The 18938-nt window shown below is 42.8% G+C and overlaps 1 protein-coding gene across 3 annotated transcripts in view; it reads left to right on the top strand.

The window, feature by feature from the left end:
* The window catches only part of LOC108251671 (neuronal PAS domain-containing protein 3), a 208052-nt gene that overhangs the window by 106464 nt on the left and 82650 nt on the right, over window positions 1-18938 (top strand). For all 3 annotated transcript variants that reach the window (XM_037977635.1, XM_037977636.1, XM_037977637.1), the window contains one exon: window positions 16576-16658. In XM_037977635.1, coding sequence (XP_037833563.1) covers window positions 16576-16658 — 83 coding nt within the window. The remainder of the gene's footprint in view (window positions 1-16575; window positions 16659-18938) is intronic.

Below are 18938 nucleotides of genomic sequence, written 5' to 3'. Positions count from 1 at the left end.
CTAAACCCGGTCCTGTTGGAGCTCTAAACCCGGTCCTGTTGGAGCTCTAAACCCGGTCCTGTTGGAGCTCTAAACCCGGTCCTGTTGGAGCTCTAAACCCGGTCCTGTTGGAGCTCTACAGCTCAGAGTTCAAACAGGAAGTTGGTCTTTAATGACTGAACGGAGGTTGTCGATCTTGCAGGTTTTAGGATTTTACAGATGTTCAGCTGACAGTTGATGATATCCCAGTAACTTTGGGATCTTTTGCAAACAAACTCTTCTTTTTGCTGCAAATACAAATTACACATCAGAAGCTGATGTTTTTGTGCGTGTCTCTGTGCTGTAAGACGGATGGTTTTATCATAAATCCCCTCAGAGCGCAGAGAGCGACCAGCCAGGCTTCCACAGATTCAATTACATTTTACCTCCAAATATTCTCGGCAAAACAGGAAGTGAAGGCTCTTTTTACCTTGTCATGTCTCCTGCGTCAAACTCTGTGACCATCAGAGCCTTCTTTTCATGCAACTTTGTTTGTTTGAGGCTTGCTGTCAGGGAGTGACAGACGCAAACGTGGTTTCTATGGTGTCCATAAAGAGGCACTGGCGGCAGCTTTTAATCTTCTACAGTTCTTTAAAATATCAACATTTTGTTTAATTTTTCTGACGTTTGGACAGGAGCTCCATCTGCACCCATCAGCATTTCTTCAGAAATTATTTCTTTCATTGTTCTGAAATATTTTTCCTCCCGCCCTGCCAGGATTTTCTGTTTCCCAGAAATCCCAGTGGTTGGTCTCACTTTGTATTAATCATGGTGAACTCTTGTGAAGGACGTTCACCCATTAGAGCTGATGTCCTTACTAACCCACTTAGAAAATCTAATGTCCTTTTCTAATCTGTTTATCCTGCTTTCCCTCCATCCCAGACAAAATGGGACATTATTGGCTTGTGTGGAGCAGACTGTAAGGCCCTCAGCAGTCAATCATCTGCTCTAATATTCAGAAAGGCGAGCTTTGACACTGAATTAAAACCAACATGAAAAGCTCCTGTTTAACAAAGTCAAGTATTTCCAATCAGGTGTAATTGGCTTGTCGCAGCCAGCGGTGATATATGTTGGTAATTAGTTAAACGGCCGGAGTTTGTCTCAAAGGGTTGTTTTTTTTTTTTTGAATTATTTTTCCCTTCTTCCACAGCTGTTCGTGAATCAAAATGTCAGAATAAAGTGAAGAATAAGGAGGTTTTTAAAGAGCTGCAGCACCGATTGCCAATACACATGATTGCATTGGCAATCAGCTGGGGACTGGAGTTAAAGGAGCGGGCAGGATGGGGGGGTTCTTCTGGTATCTGGATTTTACCCATCGATAAATCTGTGGAATATGGTTACCATGGAAACTGTGTTAAAGCAAGATCAGGGCTGAAAATTCATCTTTTTAATTTGTTTTCTACGAAGCTAAAGATAAATAAAACTCGAGGCTGATGTTCTGACACCTCCTGACCTCCATGTTTGGAGTGAGTGACAGGTCTGATGATGGCGGTCACGTGAACGGACACGCAGACGCTCCGCTCAGGAGTCTGTGGAGGAATGCATATCGCCCGCCGCTTTTCAGGTCGGAGATTTAAACAAAGATCTGATGATCAGTTGGCTCTCTGAGGATGACTCTCAGCTACTGCCACTCATACATCTGTCAAACTGACAGTCGTTTACAAGTCCACGAGCTGTGGCGGCCATCTTGAATCGAGGTGTAGATGAACGTCCACCCAGTGGAGTCCCACAGAGGCAGGTCCATGACTGTGGCGGGTGATAGGCAGTCAGTGCCGTCTCTCAGATGCATCTTAAAGTTTCCTGTTTACTCTGTAATCTTTCCTCTCATCACTCTGCCTGTTAGACTCCTTTAAAACATTTTATTTGTTTCCTTTTTGCTCACTTTGACTTTATTTCCCCTTCCTCCCCAGTTTCCTCCTCTTCTTCGTGTTTCCTTCCCTCTTCCTCCTTGTCCTTCCTTGCTTCCTCCTCGTCTCTTCCAGTTTCCTCCTTCCTTCCCTCTTCCCCCTCTTCCCCCTCGTCCCTGTCCCCATCCCCGTCCCTTTGAAACCAAACCCGAGCTGCTGTTCGGCTAATTGCAGCTGTTGTTTTCTGGCTGCAGCTCCACAGATCTGTTGTCTAACAGGAGTGAAGATGAAATAAAACTGGTTTCTTTGAGGCTCTGAGCAGAAAGTTCATCTTAAAGACACTCGTCCCTCAGGACGCTGATTAATTTGTCTCCGTCTGTCTGTCACTCAAACTGTTTGATCTTCACACTAATTGATTTTTAAAATGGTTTTAGGAAGAAGAAAGGAAAGTGACTTTGATGAGTCTGTTGATGTAGAAACTTCATATTTCTGAAGTATGTTTAGTCTCAGCTGGATACAATAAACATCCGTTTCTTTCAAGGTTTTGTTCTCATTTTTCCTGCTGAGAATAATTCTGTTGCTGTTTTAATTGTAGATTCATTAATTTTAACTAGACAAATTTAGTCTATTTTTGATGTTTATTAATTAGATGTTTAATTTTATCTCAGGGGAACACAAGTTTATTACGTCAGGGAACCGGAGAGTTTATTTCTTATTAGAATTTAGTTTTATTTTGATATATATTTGAATGTTTCAATGAATTAAAAGTTCTTTGTGTGTTTTTACCCATGATTCAGTTTGTGTGGCTGAAGGAAGGGTTTGACACACACACACACACACACACACACACACACACACCCTGGACAGGCCGAGGCTCCGTTTGAGGAAATCCCTGATTTCAGCAGCATCACCTGATCAAACCACCGACGCAGATTAAAAACATCTGTTCTCTTATTTCCCAACTGCTAGAGGAACATGTTGATCCTCTTTGTTGTCTTGAACTGGGATTTGGACTCGCGGTCCGACTGGGTTCAGACAGAACCTGTTGTTCAGGTAAAACCCGTCGAGCTTTTAGTGGCTGAAGCAGAACCGCTGGGATGTCTGCTGATGGTGCGTTACCTCCTGGACGCTGGACGCTGTGCCATTAGTCCAAAAACACAGAAATGGCCTCATTTTAAGCATCATGACTGACTCCCAGCATTATCCGGGATGATACTGACCCGGTTCTCTGGTGTCATTCACGCTGTTAGGTTTTATTACCAGTCGGCGGCCTGTACTCACGGGTCAAACATTAGGCCTGAAAAATAAATGAATCAAACCTTTATAAGCTGTCAGTTAACTAGTATTCAACTCAAAGTGCTGTAATCATTCTGAACTGGACCGGTACTACTTTAAATACTACTTTAAATACTACTTAAAGTACTGTTGGAGTCTACTGTTTGTCTCTGTAGTTAATTTCACTCAGACTGACAGCTTACATGGATATAAAGTCTGGAAACGTTGAGTTTTATCCAACAAACACTTCAGTACTTTCAGCCGAACCTGAACTCTAATTCTGTTATTTGGGACATTTTTCCCTATAAACTGGGTGGAAGATGGTTTTGAGTTATAAACTGTTTTCTGACGACGTAGAGATGCACACAAACTACAAGAAAAAACAGAAAAGGTCAAGTTTTCAGAGATTTATGAGCTGATATTCATTATTTCATAGGTGAGCTTTAAATTCAGGTTCCAGTAATTATACGGATGAATAAAACATGGAGCTCATTGGCTGAGTTCAGTTTTTCCTGAGGACGCCGTGTAGCACCTACCAAGATGGCAGCACACGTTCTCACCCTGTTAGCCTGTGGCTGGCCGTTCCAGTGTTCTGATACTTTAATGCTCTGAGCAGAGTGAAGTTTAAAATGAGCAGAAAGACACAGATCAGTCCTCACGTTTTCAGCCTGACCGCACTGAGCGCGCTCAGAACTCACAACAACTGAGTAAAATAAGTCTGTCAGTTTCTGCACAACTTTGGTCTCTATAACAGAAAGTTTTGAATGTCTGCAGCCCACAGATATTTATAAAGCCATTTTTCAGAGACGGCGTCTCCATCCTGTTCCTGCAGGTCAGATTATTTCCCTGTAATTTATGGTCCTAATTTCTTCTTTTCTGTGTTGAGTCTCTGTGAGCGAGCCTGAAACCAGCGGTTCTGTTAGAGAAACATTTAAAGTGTGTGGGGGTTTGCAGGATGTGATGTTATTAAATGATATCAGCATCAAGGCTCCTGTTTGAAGCTTAACTTGCCTTTTTGTTCTCTGCCTTCCTCTAACGTGGGCTCACACACACACACACACACACACACACACACACACACACACACACACGGTTTGTGTATTTCTGTGTGAGAGTTTATCAAAGCTCTGTATCAGTTCTCATCCAGTGGCTGTTTGTGTGTCTCGTATCGTTCCATCAGTGCGGGGATGAGAACCATGCATCATCATAGCTGCACTGTACCAGCCAGCATCTCTCTCTCTCTCTCTCTCACACACACACACACACACACACACACACACACACACACAGCATTGTCTTTGAAAACAATTTAAAAGAGTTAAATAAAAATGAACCAGTTTCCGGTCTGGTCTCTCCTCTTCTTGTGGACGTGTCCTGCAGACCGAGGCTGAGGTTCTGATGTTCTCCAGCTGCCTTCCATCTTAAACACGCTTGGATCATGTATGTTAGCTTCCCCCACACCTGATTCTAGCTCAATATCTGCAATAATAGATTCATTTTTATTGAATCCATTCATCTTCAGTTTGTAGTCTCAATCTGAGAGCAGAATTCTCCAAATGAAAATCCTTGTTTTCATTATTGAAATCGCGCTCCTCACCTTCATAAATGATTGTTGAGAAGGTTCCCTCCAGCTGTAACCTGCAGCACCTGATTCTCCTCAGGACAGTTGGTACAGAGCTCAGAGAAAGGTGATTAAATCAGGACTTTACCTGAAGCCTGAGGAGAAAACGAGCGGTGACGGGGTGCAGAAGAAACCCGGACAGGAGCTCCTCTCTGAGAGGAGGTTTGAAAGGAGCAGCTGTCTGCAGGGGTTAAATCCAGCTCCACAGAATCTAACCCGACGCCCACAGCAACCCCGACTATTTTGAGAAGATTTGTCACAAATTGTTGAAGATGTTGAAAAGCAGCACGGCTGCGAGCCTCTGGGACCTTCAGAAGGAAACGGAGAAGCTCTGCAGATGTTTGGAGATGTTTTGGAGAAGTCCTGTTTGGAAACTGGAGGCTGCTGAGTTGTTGCTTTGAGGCAGAAAACTGCATTTATTTCCTTCCACAGCAGTTTACCCCAACTTCATATCAGATCTGAATACTAATAAAAAACTCTATAAAGATGTTTCCTGCTCCAGAAATATTTAAAGATGGCTTCTGTTGGGAAAATGTTGCAGCATTTATTTAGTTTTTGCTCCTTTTGCTCCAAAATGTTGATAAAATTCTTTCTTTCTGCTTCGGGGGTCAGAGTTTGAACTGAACAGGTGAATAATTTATCTGCTCTCTGCTTTTAGTTTCAGCAGAAATAAAACCTGCATCTGAGCCTGAAACCCTCCGTCGTCGTCTCCTGAACACTTATTAATGACCCTCACATTTAATAACACAACGCTCTGCGTGTCTTTAATGACGCTGCTTCTGGAGAAGCCTTCTGTCTCTCACACACACACACACACACACACATTAATTTACTGTTTTAACAATACAATATTCTGTTAAATATTCATGTAATCATATATCTGTTAGTAAAATATTTCATGAACCACTCGATGGGTTTTAATCTTATCAGAAAGTAGTTATTGGATATCAAAATGGCTGCCACAGCTAATCAAACATAGATGACTGTAACTCTGTCATTAGTACAGATGTTGAGCTGAAACCTGGTGTGGTAGTAGCTGAGAGTCCTGCCAACCGTGCGGCGGGTGATATGCATTCCTTCACTGTTCCCTTCATTAATTCTGTAAGGTGATGCTGTTTGTTTTCTTCCTGTCTGAGTCTGTTTATCTTTGTTTTCATCTCTAATATTTAGTGAAAAATGAGCAGCATGGTGTTGATAAACAGCTGGTTGAGACGCGATTGTTGTTTCCCAGTAATGATCGATGTTATCTACAGCTGAAGGTGGAGATTCAGGATAAAACCCACACAAACCAGTCTTTCTAGGTTGATAGAAATGTTATCCTGCTGAGAGTAAAATGTTTTCAGTTTAATATCAATTTCTTTATTTTTTATTATAAAAACAGGAAACGGTTTTGCTGTTATCTGATTGGCTGACGAGGAACAGAAAACTGTTTGCTGCCGTATCTGGACTTTATTTCTCCTCCTCTCTGATTTCACAGCAACAGGAGGAGTGTGTGCACGTGAGCGTGCACGTGAGCGCACCCGTGCTGTCGAGCCGCGGCGCTAATCGATTAACAGCAACATGTCTGAACCAGCATCACATTAGTCAACGTCACACCCGGCCATCTGCACAGTGTGTGTGTGTGTGTGAGAGGAGGCTAGTTAAGCGTGAGGGGCTGCAGGTGATGACACACCTTCCAGCTACAACAGAGCCTGAAAGTTTCTGCTCTGCAGCCCGGCAGGAAGTCAGGACTTCCCTTTGTGACACAGCCAGGCTCTTATTATGAAGAGGATGTATGGCCTTTATTTTGAAACTCCAGCTTAAAGTCGCTTCCTGTTCCTCTGAATCCTCCTGAACATCAGAGCTCTGATTAGAGACGACAGGAAGGATCTGTGGGGGCGGCCATGATGGCAGAGAAGCATGCTGGGTAATATAAGAGCTGGTTGCTATGGTGATTCCCAGGGAGGGACAACACTTCAGGCAGAAACGCAGAGTAAAAAGTAAGCCTCAGACAAACAGTCTGAGTGAAATGTATCAGTCGGTTCAGAACTTCTTAACCCGTGAGCAGCACAAGACAAAGAACGATCTGGAGACAGAATATCGTCCCTCCGTCCTCCACGGAGGGACGATATTCTGTCTTCAGACCGTTCTTTGTCCCGTCCGTCCTCCACGGAGGGACGATATTCTGTCTTCAGACCGTTCTTTGTCTCGCCCGTCCTCCACAGAGGAACGATATTCATCTCCTTCCTGTCTGTCGAGGAGAGGTTAAACGTCCACTCAGGGCTGCACTGAAGTGCGTTTTACTGAGAGCGGCGCTCTGAACGGATGAAAATGTTCGGCTCATTGTGGTCCAGAAGCGTCCTCTGCTCAGGAATGTTGAGTGTCTGGAGCTCCATTAACAGAAAAACATTTACTGTCCAGAGAAATCACTTTGACTTTGTCCGAGCCGAGGACTAACGGAGACGCTTCGTATGAGGTGTGCAGCCATGATGTGAAAGGGAAAGATCAATTTCCTGATTCATTTCTTCTTCAGTTCATTTGTTAACGGAGTGCTTTTGTTAGATTGTGGTTTCGACCTTCAGTGTTTCCCTTGTTGCTGGGAAAGAAGCCAACTCTGAAATGACTCCGGTACTCCATGTTCTCGTTTTCTCTCCTCCTCTCCTCCATCTACCCCGTCCACAATCTGCAGTTTCATCCTCAAATCATCCTTTAGCTCCAGCTCTATTTCCAGCCCTTTGTGGGTTTATTTAGTTTTTCTCCTCCAAACTTTTTCATCTCTTTTGTCTTTTCTCTTCTCTCTCCTGTTTTTGGCAGTCTGATGCTTGGTTCGTCTTCCTTTGATCCAAAAACTCTTTTCTTTTTGTTCGTCTTCCCCACTTGTCCTCCGTTACTGAAGCTCAGCAGCACAATGTTCTCTGGCAGCAAATCTTTGCCCCTTTTAAAACTTGTGACATTGAAGCGTCTGAAGTTATTTTAAGCTTTGGTTTTTACTTCCTGGCAATGAATTCAACCGGCTGATGCCAGCAGCCGAAAATCTGCTCTTCATACCTTTTTATTAATTCAAATAATAAAGTGTGGACCGGAGAAGAACATACAAAGTGTTGCTAAAACACCACTTGGAGACGTTTTAAGATTCATTTGGAAAAGTGGAGAATGGTTCGAGCTGTGGGAGGAAACCAGAGGAACCTGAAGATCCATGTCTGTTTCAGATCTTTGGCTTTCAAACCCAACGTTTGGGACTAATATCAGCTGAGTTGTTACATGGAAATCTAAGGAGTGGGTTGACAGAAATGTTGGTTTTATCATATAATTCCTCTGCGTTAAAGAGGAGATGGAGACCCGAGGGTTTCTAAACCTGCAGCAGAAACTTTTTCCAGCCTCTAAATCCGTTCTGAAGGTTTAATATGAGCCAGCGTGACTTTCTGCAGCTTTCATTGAAGATAATTTGGACCCTGATGGCCTGTAATTAATTAACATCCACCTTCTTCCTTCACCTCCTCCTCTCGGTTGCTTTCATTGTTTCTCGCTTCACTTCCTCCTCCATTCTTCATCCTTTCGGCCTTGACTTTCCTCCTCCCTCTGGTGGCACGTCCGAGGAATCATGTTCATCTTTGCAGCTTGATTATGCTTCGGTGTTAATAGGCTGCAGACGAAGGGACAGGCGGTGTGGGAAAACCAGAGGATGGAGGACAGTATCTTCATCACATCGGAGCCCTCGCTCTCATTTAGTGAATCCAGCCTTTCTCTCTTGTCAGACAGTTGGTTAGAGATCATTAATTTTTATTGCTGAGGTAGTATCCTCTGTGGACCACATTCAGGATGGGTTACTACAATTACCAGCTGTAATCAAAAGTAAAACAGAGTAAAAAGTGATTGTTTCAGGAACCTGGGAACTTAATCATTTCTCCTGGTCTTTGAGTCATTGGCTGAGAAAGACATCAGTCACTTCTTAAATAATTCAGAGTTGGAGTTTTTCCCTGGTTTGTCCCGTCTGGGTCAGGAGTCTTTATATGTTTTTATTTTAGGCATTCATTCATGTAAATGTTCATCTCAGTGGGTGACGGTCTGAGTGGTTGGTTGTGTAACATTCAGGAAGGAAACTGAATCCAGAGCGGCGGGCTGCGGCGGTCTGACAGCGTGACAGAATAATGGAGACACGTGGCCTCGTTCACCTTTCTGTCTGTTAAATTAATGAGCAGCGTCTCGTCTTACTGTCTTCAGCATCCTGAAAGTTTCTAAAGAGGATAAGACTCCAGAGCATTGTTTTCTGCTTCATTTTTTAACCCTCTCAAGGCAGGCGTTGCAACAACATATCTGATTTTTCCTTTTACTAAAACTTAATTTGAGCCTGAGAGGGTTAAACGGTTATTTTACATTAACTTTATATCCTTGGTAAATCAGATTAAACAAACATTATTAATATTCCTGTCCCTGTTGACTCGGCCTGAGACAAACTCAGGTGACTTCCTGTTGATGAAGAAACAGAGTTGATGTTCTCCTCCGACAGCTGGACTGGACTTAATCCGAACTGCTGCTGGTTCCAGTACACTCCCACTGTGGCCCTCCGCACGCCCACTAGGCTGCCACTTAATTAACGAGTGTGTGTGTGTGTGTTCACTCTCCTTTCCCACGTATTATGGTCTTCAGGCCTTCCCAGTGCGGGTATTCAGGGGCTTGTTCAGTTCACCACTGGGGCACTAGGGCCCCTACCTAATTACATTTTGTGTGTGTGTGTGTGTGTGTGCCCCAAAAATATATCCAAGCTCTGTGTGTGTGTGTGTGTGTGTGTGTGTGTGCCACTGGTACAGTAGGCTGGCTCCTAATTACTGTCTGCTCCTTGTATTCCCACAGTGTCAATACCTTCCTGCCTCACTGAGCTGTTGCTGTGTGTGTGTGTGTGTGTGTGTGTGTGTGTGTGTGCATGAAAGGGGGAGAGGGAGAAGCCAATCATGTACGCTGACAAATTCAGACACGAGAAGCCTAGAGTCTCATGAGGTTATGGATTGACAACACACACACACACACACACACACACACACACACACACACACACACACACACACACACACAGTTTGTTTTCTCTCCCTCCTTTGTTACAAACATTTAAACAGTATTTCATCACACAAAGATTCTGCCTACATGTTTCCCCAGAACTAACATTTCATCTTTATGGGGCCTAAATTTAATAAATTAATGAAAGTTTAGGGAATAAAACAAACAAACAAACAAACCATGCTGTTGGAGCAAACTGTAGAAGGTGGAGGAAGGAAGGATGTCAGGCTGACTGATACACTCAGCAGAAGATTGTAAATTTAAAATGTAATTTCTTATGACATCTGTATTTATGGGACATTTTAAACTCAGTTCAGACGATGTTTGAACTTCTCTTCCTCAGATGTTAACAGAACTTTATCATCACCTTCAGACCCCAAACTCACCCTGACCTCATCTGAAACACCTTCCTGGATGGAAATCTATGAAGATTTACCACAACCACAGCATTTTGTTTGACATTTATCAGATTGTCTTCATTTCACTTTGACACCAGAGGTCAAGGATCATGCAGACAGTGTTTCCTTTAATCTTGAAGTGGAGGTCAGTATCTGGGAGTCTGGTTCCTGGGAGATGGGAGGCTGGAGCAGGAGACCACAGATCAGGACCTCGGCTGCAGTAATGAGGCTGTTGCTCTGGTTTGTTGTAGAGAAGAAGGAGCTGAGCTGAAGGACAAAGCTCTGGAGTTACTGAGACATCCAACCCTCACCTGTGGTCATGAGGTCTGGACCAGGACTGAAAGAACGAGAACCTGATCCAAGCAGCTGAAATAATTTTCCTCTGTAGGGCGGACGGTGAGGAGCTCCATCATCTGAGGGGAGCTCAGAGCACAGCTGCTGCTGCTCCTCATCGAAAGGAGTCAACTGAGGAGGTTCAGACTCTGATTAGACCTCCTGGACACCTCCCACCGGAAGGAAACCCTGGGGCAGACCCAGAACTGTCTTATCTGTCCTGGGACCACCTTGGGATCATTCAGGAGAAGCTGGAGAGGGTCTCTGAGGAGGGAGAGGTCTGGGTGTCTCTCCTGGACTCGTTACCTCCAAGACTCGACGATCAGAGGAAGAAGATGGATGGATGGACAGATGCATGGTTGGATGGACCGACAGATGGACGGGCGGCTGGTTGGATGGATGGATTGATGGGTGGATGGTTGGATGGATGGACAGACAGATGGACTAATGGTTGGTTGGACAGTTGGACGGATGGATGGATGGATGGATGGATGGATGGACGGACAGATGGACGGATGGATGGACGGATGGATGGATGGATGGATGGATGGACGGACAGATGGACAGATGGACTGATGGTTGGATGGTTGGTTGGACGGACAGTTGGACGGGCAGCTGGTTGGATGATGTCTCTTGTATGTTGATGCTGTGGGAGCATTTATCTCAAACAGCTGCCTCTTCTTCTCTCTGCACAGCAACAAACTAAACTTATTTAAATGATTTGAAGTTAAAGCAGTTTTTATTTTTACGCAGACATTGTTTTTGAGTTAAAGGTTCCGACTTTAAGAAGTCCCAATAAGGAAAATAATACACAATAAATGTTTGTTTTGTCCATCCCTGTAGCGAGGGTGGCCATTTTATTATTTTTTATCTTGTTGTGGTTCGGTTGCCTCTGTCTGCTTCTGTCCTTTTTGTCCTTGACTTCAACACAAACCAGCTGGTACTCGACTGAGTGGAGAGGCAGCAGAGATGATGGCGCACACACACGCACACACACACAGGGATCTGGATGTGTGTGTGTGCAGAAGTGACAGCCGTGGGATGTCAGCGTTGTGTAAAGCGTGTTGTGGAAGGCAGGATGTTGACTCTGTAACCCTCAGGATGCGCTCCCTGAGTTTCCAAAAAGGATTTCAGGTTTATTTTCTGTGGAGCAGAGGGAAACATTTCCTCAGCTCACCTACAAACAGTTTATATCAGGAGCTGAACGGATGTAAAGTCAGGACTGCATGTTGGAACTGAGCCTGAATATTCCTCAGAGTTGTAAATTAATTGGTAATAAAACTGATGTGAAGAGCTTCTTTAATGCAGTGAAATATTCTGTTTCCTGCAGAACTTCAGTGTCTCAGTGAAGTTATTCTCGTTACACTTGGTGTTTCACAGAAACACAAACTCCACTCAGATCTGCAGTGTTAGATTCTTCCCATTGTGGCGCATTAAGCTGCATGTTTCCTCCGTACGTATCTGATCCTGCAGTAGGTTACTGCAGGTTTATAGTTTGAAACATTCGAAACGTCACAGATTCACCACAGAACCAACCTCAGAATGAGCCAACAGCTCGTGCTAACGCTCCGTCTGCTCTGCTGCAGTATTTCTGTGGAACAGTTGTTGTCAATGTTCGTGTTTTTTACCCATCCTGTTAGAGCTGCAGGTTTTAGATACTTATTCCAAGAAGATGCTGCAGAACAAACACCAGACGACTCTGGTACTCTTTATCATCGGGTCATTTGGGGTAAATGGGACTTAAATCTGAATCTGAGTGTTCTCACTCTGCAGGAGACCAACTGTAAAACATCTGAGTACAGAACAGTTAAAGAGGTGCAGCTCTGTCAGAGTTAATCAGCCCAAACTTCTTCCTCCTTTCAGCCGCCGAGCTTTAAACTTCGAGGAACCGAACAGCTTCCTGTCCTCGTGGAGCCGTTAAACATCAGGGTGACCAGAGATCTTCAGCAATAAATGAGCAGGAAGAAAAGGCAGCGTTTGGACACGTTATAAATAATAAAACATGTGGGGTTCCTACGGAGTCTAAAACTCTGGAAAAAATATAGAATTAGTGTATTTTTCAGATCTAAGTACAAAAATGAAATAATGTTGATGTTTCCTGACTTCATTAACTTTTGTATTTTCCACAAGCTAAAAATCAGCTTTACTGAAAGTTGCTCAAACAAGCAGATCATCTGTTGTATATTTATTTTATTTGACCCTTACTGAATCTGTTCTCCTTTAAAAACACAACCTGTCAGGATTTTTAAAGCCATCAACGACCGTTTAAAGGAATAAAAACTACATTTTAAAGATAAAGTTCTCTAAGACGTGAACATTGAGCCATGCAGACATTTTTTAAGCACTCATCGTGATGTTTAAAATACTTTCCTTCTGCTTTTATTGGTGCCTCATGCTTAATATTTTGGAAACTTTTTTTGTAAATTCAGGGTATCAAAGCCAACAGCTTCATAGAAAATAATAGAAATTAAAGCAGAAGAACGTTGTGCAATGTGGAAGCCTCCAGGGATTTGTGGAAAAATAAGGTCAATAAAACATTTTTCCCCAGAAAACACTGCAGGGTGCTTTTAAATCTGAAGGTTTAGGGTCTAAATCTTCAGTCTCTCCTTCCATCTTAATGCTTTCTGTCAGCCTGTTGTTTCACTTTCACTTATCTCTCACCTCCTCCTTTCCCTCTCCTGGTCACTAAAACCTGTTTGAAATAAATTACCAAAGGAAGTAATTTTTGGGTCTTCTGCGTGTCGTTGGGATTTGACGGTTTCTCTCACAGAAAGGATTGTTTGTTTTTAAACTTCGTACAGGTCACTGTTTTTCTGCAGAGTTTCTGCAGTAACGCTCCACCCAGGACCTCCACCCGCTGCCAGCATGACGACAAACCCCCGTGACCTCCTTACAGGAGCTTGGTTCACGCTCAGAACTGACCAGGAACCCCAAAGATCTTACCAAGACCATCACGTTCTGTCTGATGGTTTTAATCCGGAGTGAAGGAGGAGCCTTCTCCTCTTCATCCCACCTTCTTCAGCTACAACTGATATTTATTTCCTGATCAGATCATCTCCAGCTCTCAGGATTTTCTTTTTATTGCAGAAATAAAGTTTACCTTTGAGCTCTTCCTTCACTAACCTTCAGTGCTTTTGTCATGTCTGACTTTCATTCCAAAGAGCTTTTCACTTCAATAATTGAACCTAATTTTACTACGTTTACACCCCACCCCTCTACACTTCACAAAACTGTTGTGAGTGTTTGTGTTGGCCTCTTTAAATGTGGAGTAATGAGGTCTGCAGGGAGAGGACAGAGTTTGTGTGAAAAGAGGAAAATGACCTGAGGGCAGAAAATCTCTTATTGCTGGTTTTTCTGCCAGGCTCAGGGTCTCTTCTGTTTGTCTCTCGGGGCGTGGTCACTTGTTGTCTTTGCATTTTAAAACCTGCACTGATTTACAGAAAACTGCAGCTTAATAAACTGCTTCTGGAGATGATGATGATGATGATGATGATGACAGGAAGTTTGCAGCAGAAGTTGAAGGAAACAAAGTATTGCTGCAACACGGTGGTGTGTAGTTTGTTCTTGGTTTGCTGTAATGACAATGAGTATAAAATCTAATTTACCTGCTGATGTGCCTTAGTTTGGCTGCTGTTGTGTTTTTGTGAAGGAAAGCTGAAAAGGCAGTTTAACCTGAGGGCAGGTTTTCCAAACAGCCATCTCTCCTCCTCCTCTCTCTTTCCTTCTGGCTGCTGGGTGCTCTGGTTTTCTCTGTAGAGATGCTTCTGCCCTCAGGGTGGAATTTTAAAGTTATAAAGCAGTTCTTTGACTTTCTTCATCTAAGTATGTTGTGTCTCTGTTTTATCATTTCTGCTGAGCAGTTAATGAACAGTGATGGATGGAAAGATGGGATAATAGAAGGGATTGTGAGAGAGAGAAAGACGAGAATATGAGAGATGCTGTTCATTTACCAGAGTCCTGAGACTCGTTTTACAAAAACATTTGATGCTAATGTTTGTTGTAGATTAATATAATTAGTAAATGTTCCTTTCTAAACAATCTAATCAAGATTCTTTAGCTGATATTTTAGTCTCCATCACACCAGATGAGTCTTCAGTACGATCTAAGAATCAGACAGATATTTGGACGGTCTTTGCAGGACCTTGATGAGATCTTCAGGATGTGTTGAGGACACACACATGTGGAGGTTGGTGTACATCCATGTAGGCTTGGTTGTGTAGCATTTGAAGCATGATTGACCATCTCTGTGGTCATAACAGGACCATAGAAACAACCTGATCCAGACGTACCTGGTAGTCTGGTCCTGGGAATGTCCTGCTGACGTATGGAGACATGCTGAAGGATGTAAAAACCACCAGCTCAACCTAATTAGTGAGTACTAAGAGCTTAGTGGCATCATGAGTGCCTTTTACATGGAAGGCTCTCTGCAGCCATGTTCTGCTGGGTCTTAAAGCAAAGCAGGATCATCCTCCACCTGAAAGGAGACCTTAGTTATTTTATTTTTACATTTTCTGAGTCTAGGTTTGATACTTTTATTTCAGCACAAGTTTATCATCACATCATTCTGTCAGATTCATGAAAGTGTCTGATTTACATCAAGTCTCTAATCAGCCCATCGTTCAGTGAGGCGGAGCAAAGACTGGACAAACATGGAGCTAATGGCTCCTAAATTCACTAAAGTATGAGGTATTTATGAACCGCTAGAGTTCTCCAGGATCAGGATTTTAGTCTGAGTGTGTCAGGCTTAGTTTGGCTCTAACAGATAGGTAACTTTCTTTATTTATTTATTTCTGCATTTTAACAGCAGCTTCAGTTAAAGGAAGACAAAAACATATTTCTTTTGAATCAGAAAGTTTCTTCAGTGCTGTGAGTTAACTCCAAATGTTTATCCAGTCAACTATTTACCATTTACAACCACTTACTGTTCCTTCACAGGATGCTTGAACTGAACGTTTCAAAACTGCCTGCCTGTCTGAGTTTCTGATGTGAAACAATCCTGCCTCAGATCTGTTATCAGCCACAACCAAATCATGGATATTTCAGTTAAACCCAGTCTCACAAAAATAATCCATTTATTTCCAATTTATTGAAATGTTTTGTGCTGTGAACCAATGTAAGTATGAAGTATTGATCGGTCTCTGATTATTGCTCCACCCCTTTTTGGGGAAAACAAAATGCTCCGCCTCTTTTTGGGAGCTAACAATCTCTTTGCTTTGGCTGGCGGTAAAAAAACTGTGTGAAATAATGTTCCAGTGTTGCTCTGGAGCTTTTAGGTGCCTAAATATTATGGTCTGTCAGGCAGATAGTTATTCAAAGCCACTCCTGATCAACAGTCTCCATCATTTCATAGAAAAACCTTCACCTACCCAGAGGCCTGATGGGTCTATATTTCTAACATTGTTTATTAAGATGCTTTATTTTATTTTTGTCTGTTTTGAGTTTAGGTAAACTGCTTAATTCATTATTAAACAACATGCTAACTAGCACCTCAGAGTGGGCGGGGCCAGAGGGAAATGGCGAGACGTTGCTCTGATTCATTTTATGACCTGGATTGAAGGTTTCTGTGAGATGGAGATTGATTTCATCAGGAGGGGTTAAAACCTGCAACATTTTCAACTCTGTGATCAGTTTTTAAATCTTCAGAAAAAAAGAAGAACTTGGTCTGACAGACATTTTGTGTCCAGGTGAAGTTAGCGTTTACCTCAGAAGTAATCCTGAAACTGGATATTAAACTTTTCTTTTTCTGACGATGTGTTTTATGATGAGATGCTGTTTGTTCCTGTAAGTTTATTAGATTAAAAGCTGGTTACCTGGCAGGTGTTTACCTGTCGCACTGATCCGGCCTTTCAGAGCTGACCTCACTGGTTCCTTTTGTCCTGTGCCATGTGTGTTTGTCGTGCTAGGCTGTATAAATGTGTGTGTGTGTGTGTTTGGATGCATATCTGTGTGTGACTGCAGCTTTGCTCGTATCAATGTGTCTGAGTCTCACCAGTCTTCTTCTGTCCTGTCCTGTGTTTTCTCTCCTCCTGTGTGTGTTCATGTGTGTGTGTAGCTATCGGTACTCAGCGGAGGAGGAGTCCCAGCGCCATCGCCTCCGAGATCTTCGAGCCTCACCTGGGCAGCCACATTCTGCAGGTAAGACACCTTCAGAGTCTGATTGTTGTTGGGACAACCTCAACATGAGGGTCAATGAGTCCAGATCACTGATTGGTTCCTCTTTGAGACAATTCTTGCTGGGGGAGACGATGAAGATAACTTCCAAAGTTTCCGAAAAACAGAAAAACTTTTGATATTCCTTCAGTTCCACCATAATTCTGTTCTTATCAGCTGCTTATGTACCACCAGTGTATATAACAGCTCTAATTAAAGCCCTCCTTAAAAAACTTCCACTGGACCCTTATATCCAACCTCCCATTCCTATAAAAAACTGCTCAGCAGCTTATGTTCCTATTCAGAGGATCTTCAGTCAGACTTTAGACTCCATCAGAGCACAGAAACATCCCTGCTGAAAGTCACAAATGACCTTCTTTTAACATCTGACCAATGCCTGATGGCCACACCTGGTATTAGACCTCACGCTGCCTTTGGCGCCATCGATCACAGTATTTCACTGCAGACTGCAGATACTTTATCCACTCTGTGGCTTATTTCTTTAGTGTGAAGCCCCTTGATGTGCATGCTTGTTGGGAGGAGGCTATATGAATAAAGGTTGATTGGTTGGTTGGTTGATTGATTGATTGGTTGGTTGGTTTAATGAAGTGACTGATAATCTGCAGAAGAACGTAACATTTAAGCCTCTTCTCTCTAAAAACAACTTTGGTCTTGTGGTTCCTTTGGATGAAACTTTCCAAACCTAAGGACAGATGTTTACCCAGAATGGACTGCAGCAGTCAGCTCATCCCAGCTGTCAGCACGGTGGTGGAGGGTTGATTGTTTGGGCTCCTCACTGAGTGGCCCATGAACTTGTGTGTGTGTATTTAAACTCCAGCAGATGCCTGCATGCGTTGAGTAGCTGCCGTCTGATTGGCTGATGAGCTGTTTGTGTTAACGAGCCACAGAACAGGTGGACCCGATGAAGTGGTCAGCAGGTGAATTTACATGTTTTTCAGATTTGGTCCAGAGAAGTTTTGTCTTTCAGAAAATATGGAAATATTCTATTGTCCTGAAGCATAAAAACTCTGATCTGGTCGTTATGTTTTGTCTGTAACTGCTGTGATTCTTCTTCAGGTTTATATAAAACCAATCAGTCCTCGTTCAGTAAAAAATAAACCTCAGAGTTGGAGCCAAAGATCTTCTAGTGGCAGATATTTGTTGCCCCACAGCGCCCCAAGTGTTGATTCAACTGAATTACAGTTAATCCTCTTTGCTTGGTTTTCATGATCTGATATCTAAATCAGGTTAAAAAGGATTTTATTCAGTTTTGGTATTTTATTTTATTATTTTTGCCTTTGTTAAATCAGTCTTTTATAAAGTACTTTTACTTTATTGGTCCAGTATTTCTGCATCATTTTACTCCTGAGAAGACTTCAGTTATTCTTCCACATCCACCTGCTGCTGCAGCGAAGCTGAATTATTAAATGGAATTATGAAAGTATGATAATGACTGGGTTATCGCAGTCACTCCCTCGGGTGTGTGTGTGTGTGTGTGTGTCGTGTAGTTTTAATCCCTAACATGCTCCACTCCTTATCTGTTTAACATACAGCCCAATGGCTGAGCTTTTAACATCACAACCAGGCTGACGTGATACCACAGCTGATAGTCTGCTAATCTGTGTGTGTGTGTGTGTGTGTGTGTCCGTCTGTAAGCATGTTTACGTTTCTTCTGCTTTTGCAGTTATAGAAACTTTGATGTTTGCGTCTGTAATCTGGCAGCAGTGAGTCTTCTTAAAGGAAGGAGCTCATTTCTCGTATTTAAAGCTTCTGACAGAAACGTTTCAGATTTATTTAAAATGTGGTGATTAGAAACTGTAATCCTGAGAATTAAGAAGTTAAAATGAGACAAATGGAAGCTTTAGTGAAAGAGTATTTAGATTCAAATTTAATTTAAAAATAAAGTGTTAACATATTAATTCATTAAAATAAACGAATTCCTGAAGAAACTGTTTTTAGATGAAAAATAATAAGAAAAATAGTTTTTCAAGAGCAAACTTTTAGATATTCCTGCTATAAAACTTTAACCTTTACTACGGAAAAGCTTCAAAATCATCTCCTCTCCTCTCCTCCCTCACCTCCTCACCACCTCACCTCACCACCTTACATCCTCCCTCACCACCTTACCACCTCATCTTTTCTCTCTCCTCCTCTCCTCCTCCCTCACCACCTCACCTCTGTCCCTCACAACCTTGCCTCCTCTCACTTCCCCTCTCTCCTTCCCATCACCTCCCTCCTCCCTCTCTACCCCCCCCCCCCCCCCCC

The sequence above is a fragment of the Kryptolebias marmoratus genome, linkage group LG10 (genome assembly GCF_001649575.2).
Source record: "Kryptolebias marmoratus isolate JLee-2015 linkage group LG10, ASM164957v2, whole genome shotgun sequence".
Lineage (NCBI taxonomy): Eukaryota > Metazoa > Chordata > Actinopteri > Cyprinodontiformes > Rivulidae > Kryptolebias > Kryptolebias marmoratus.
This window is presented reverse-complemented; position numbering and strand designations above follow the sequence as displayed.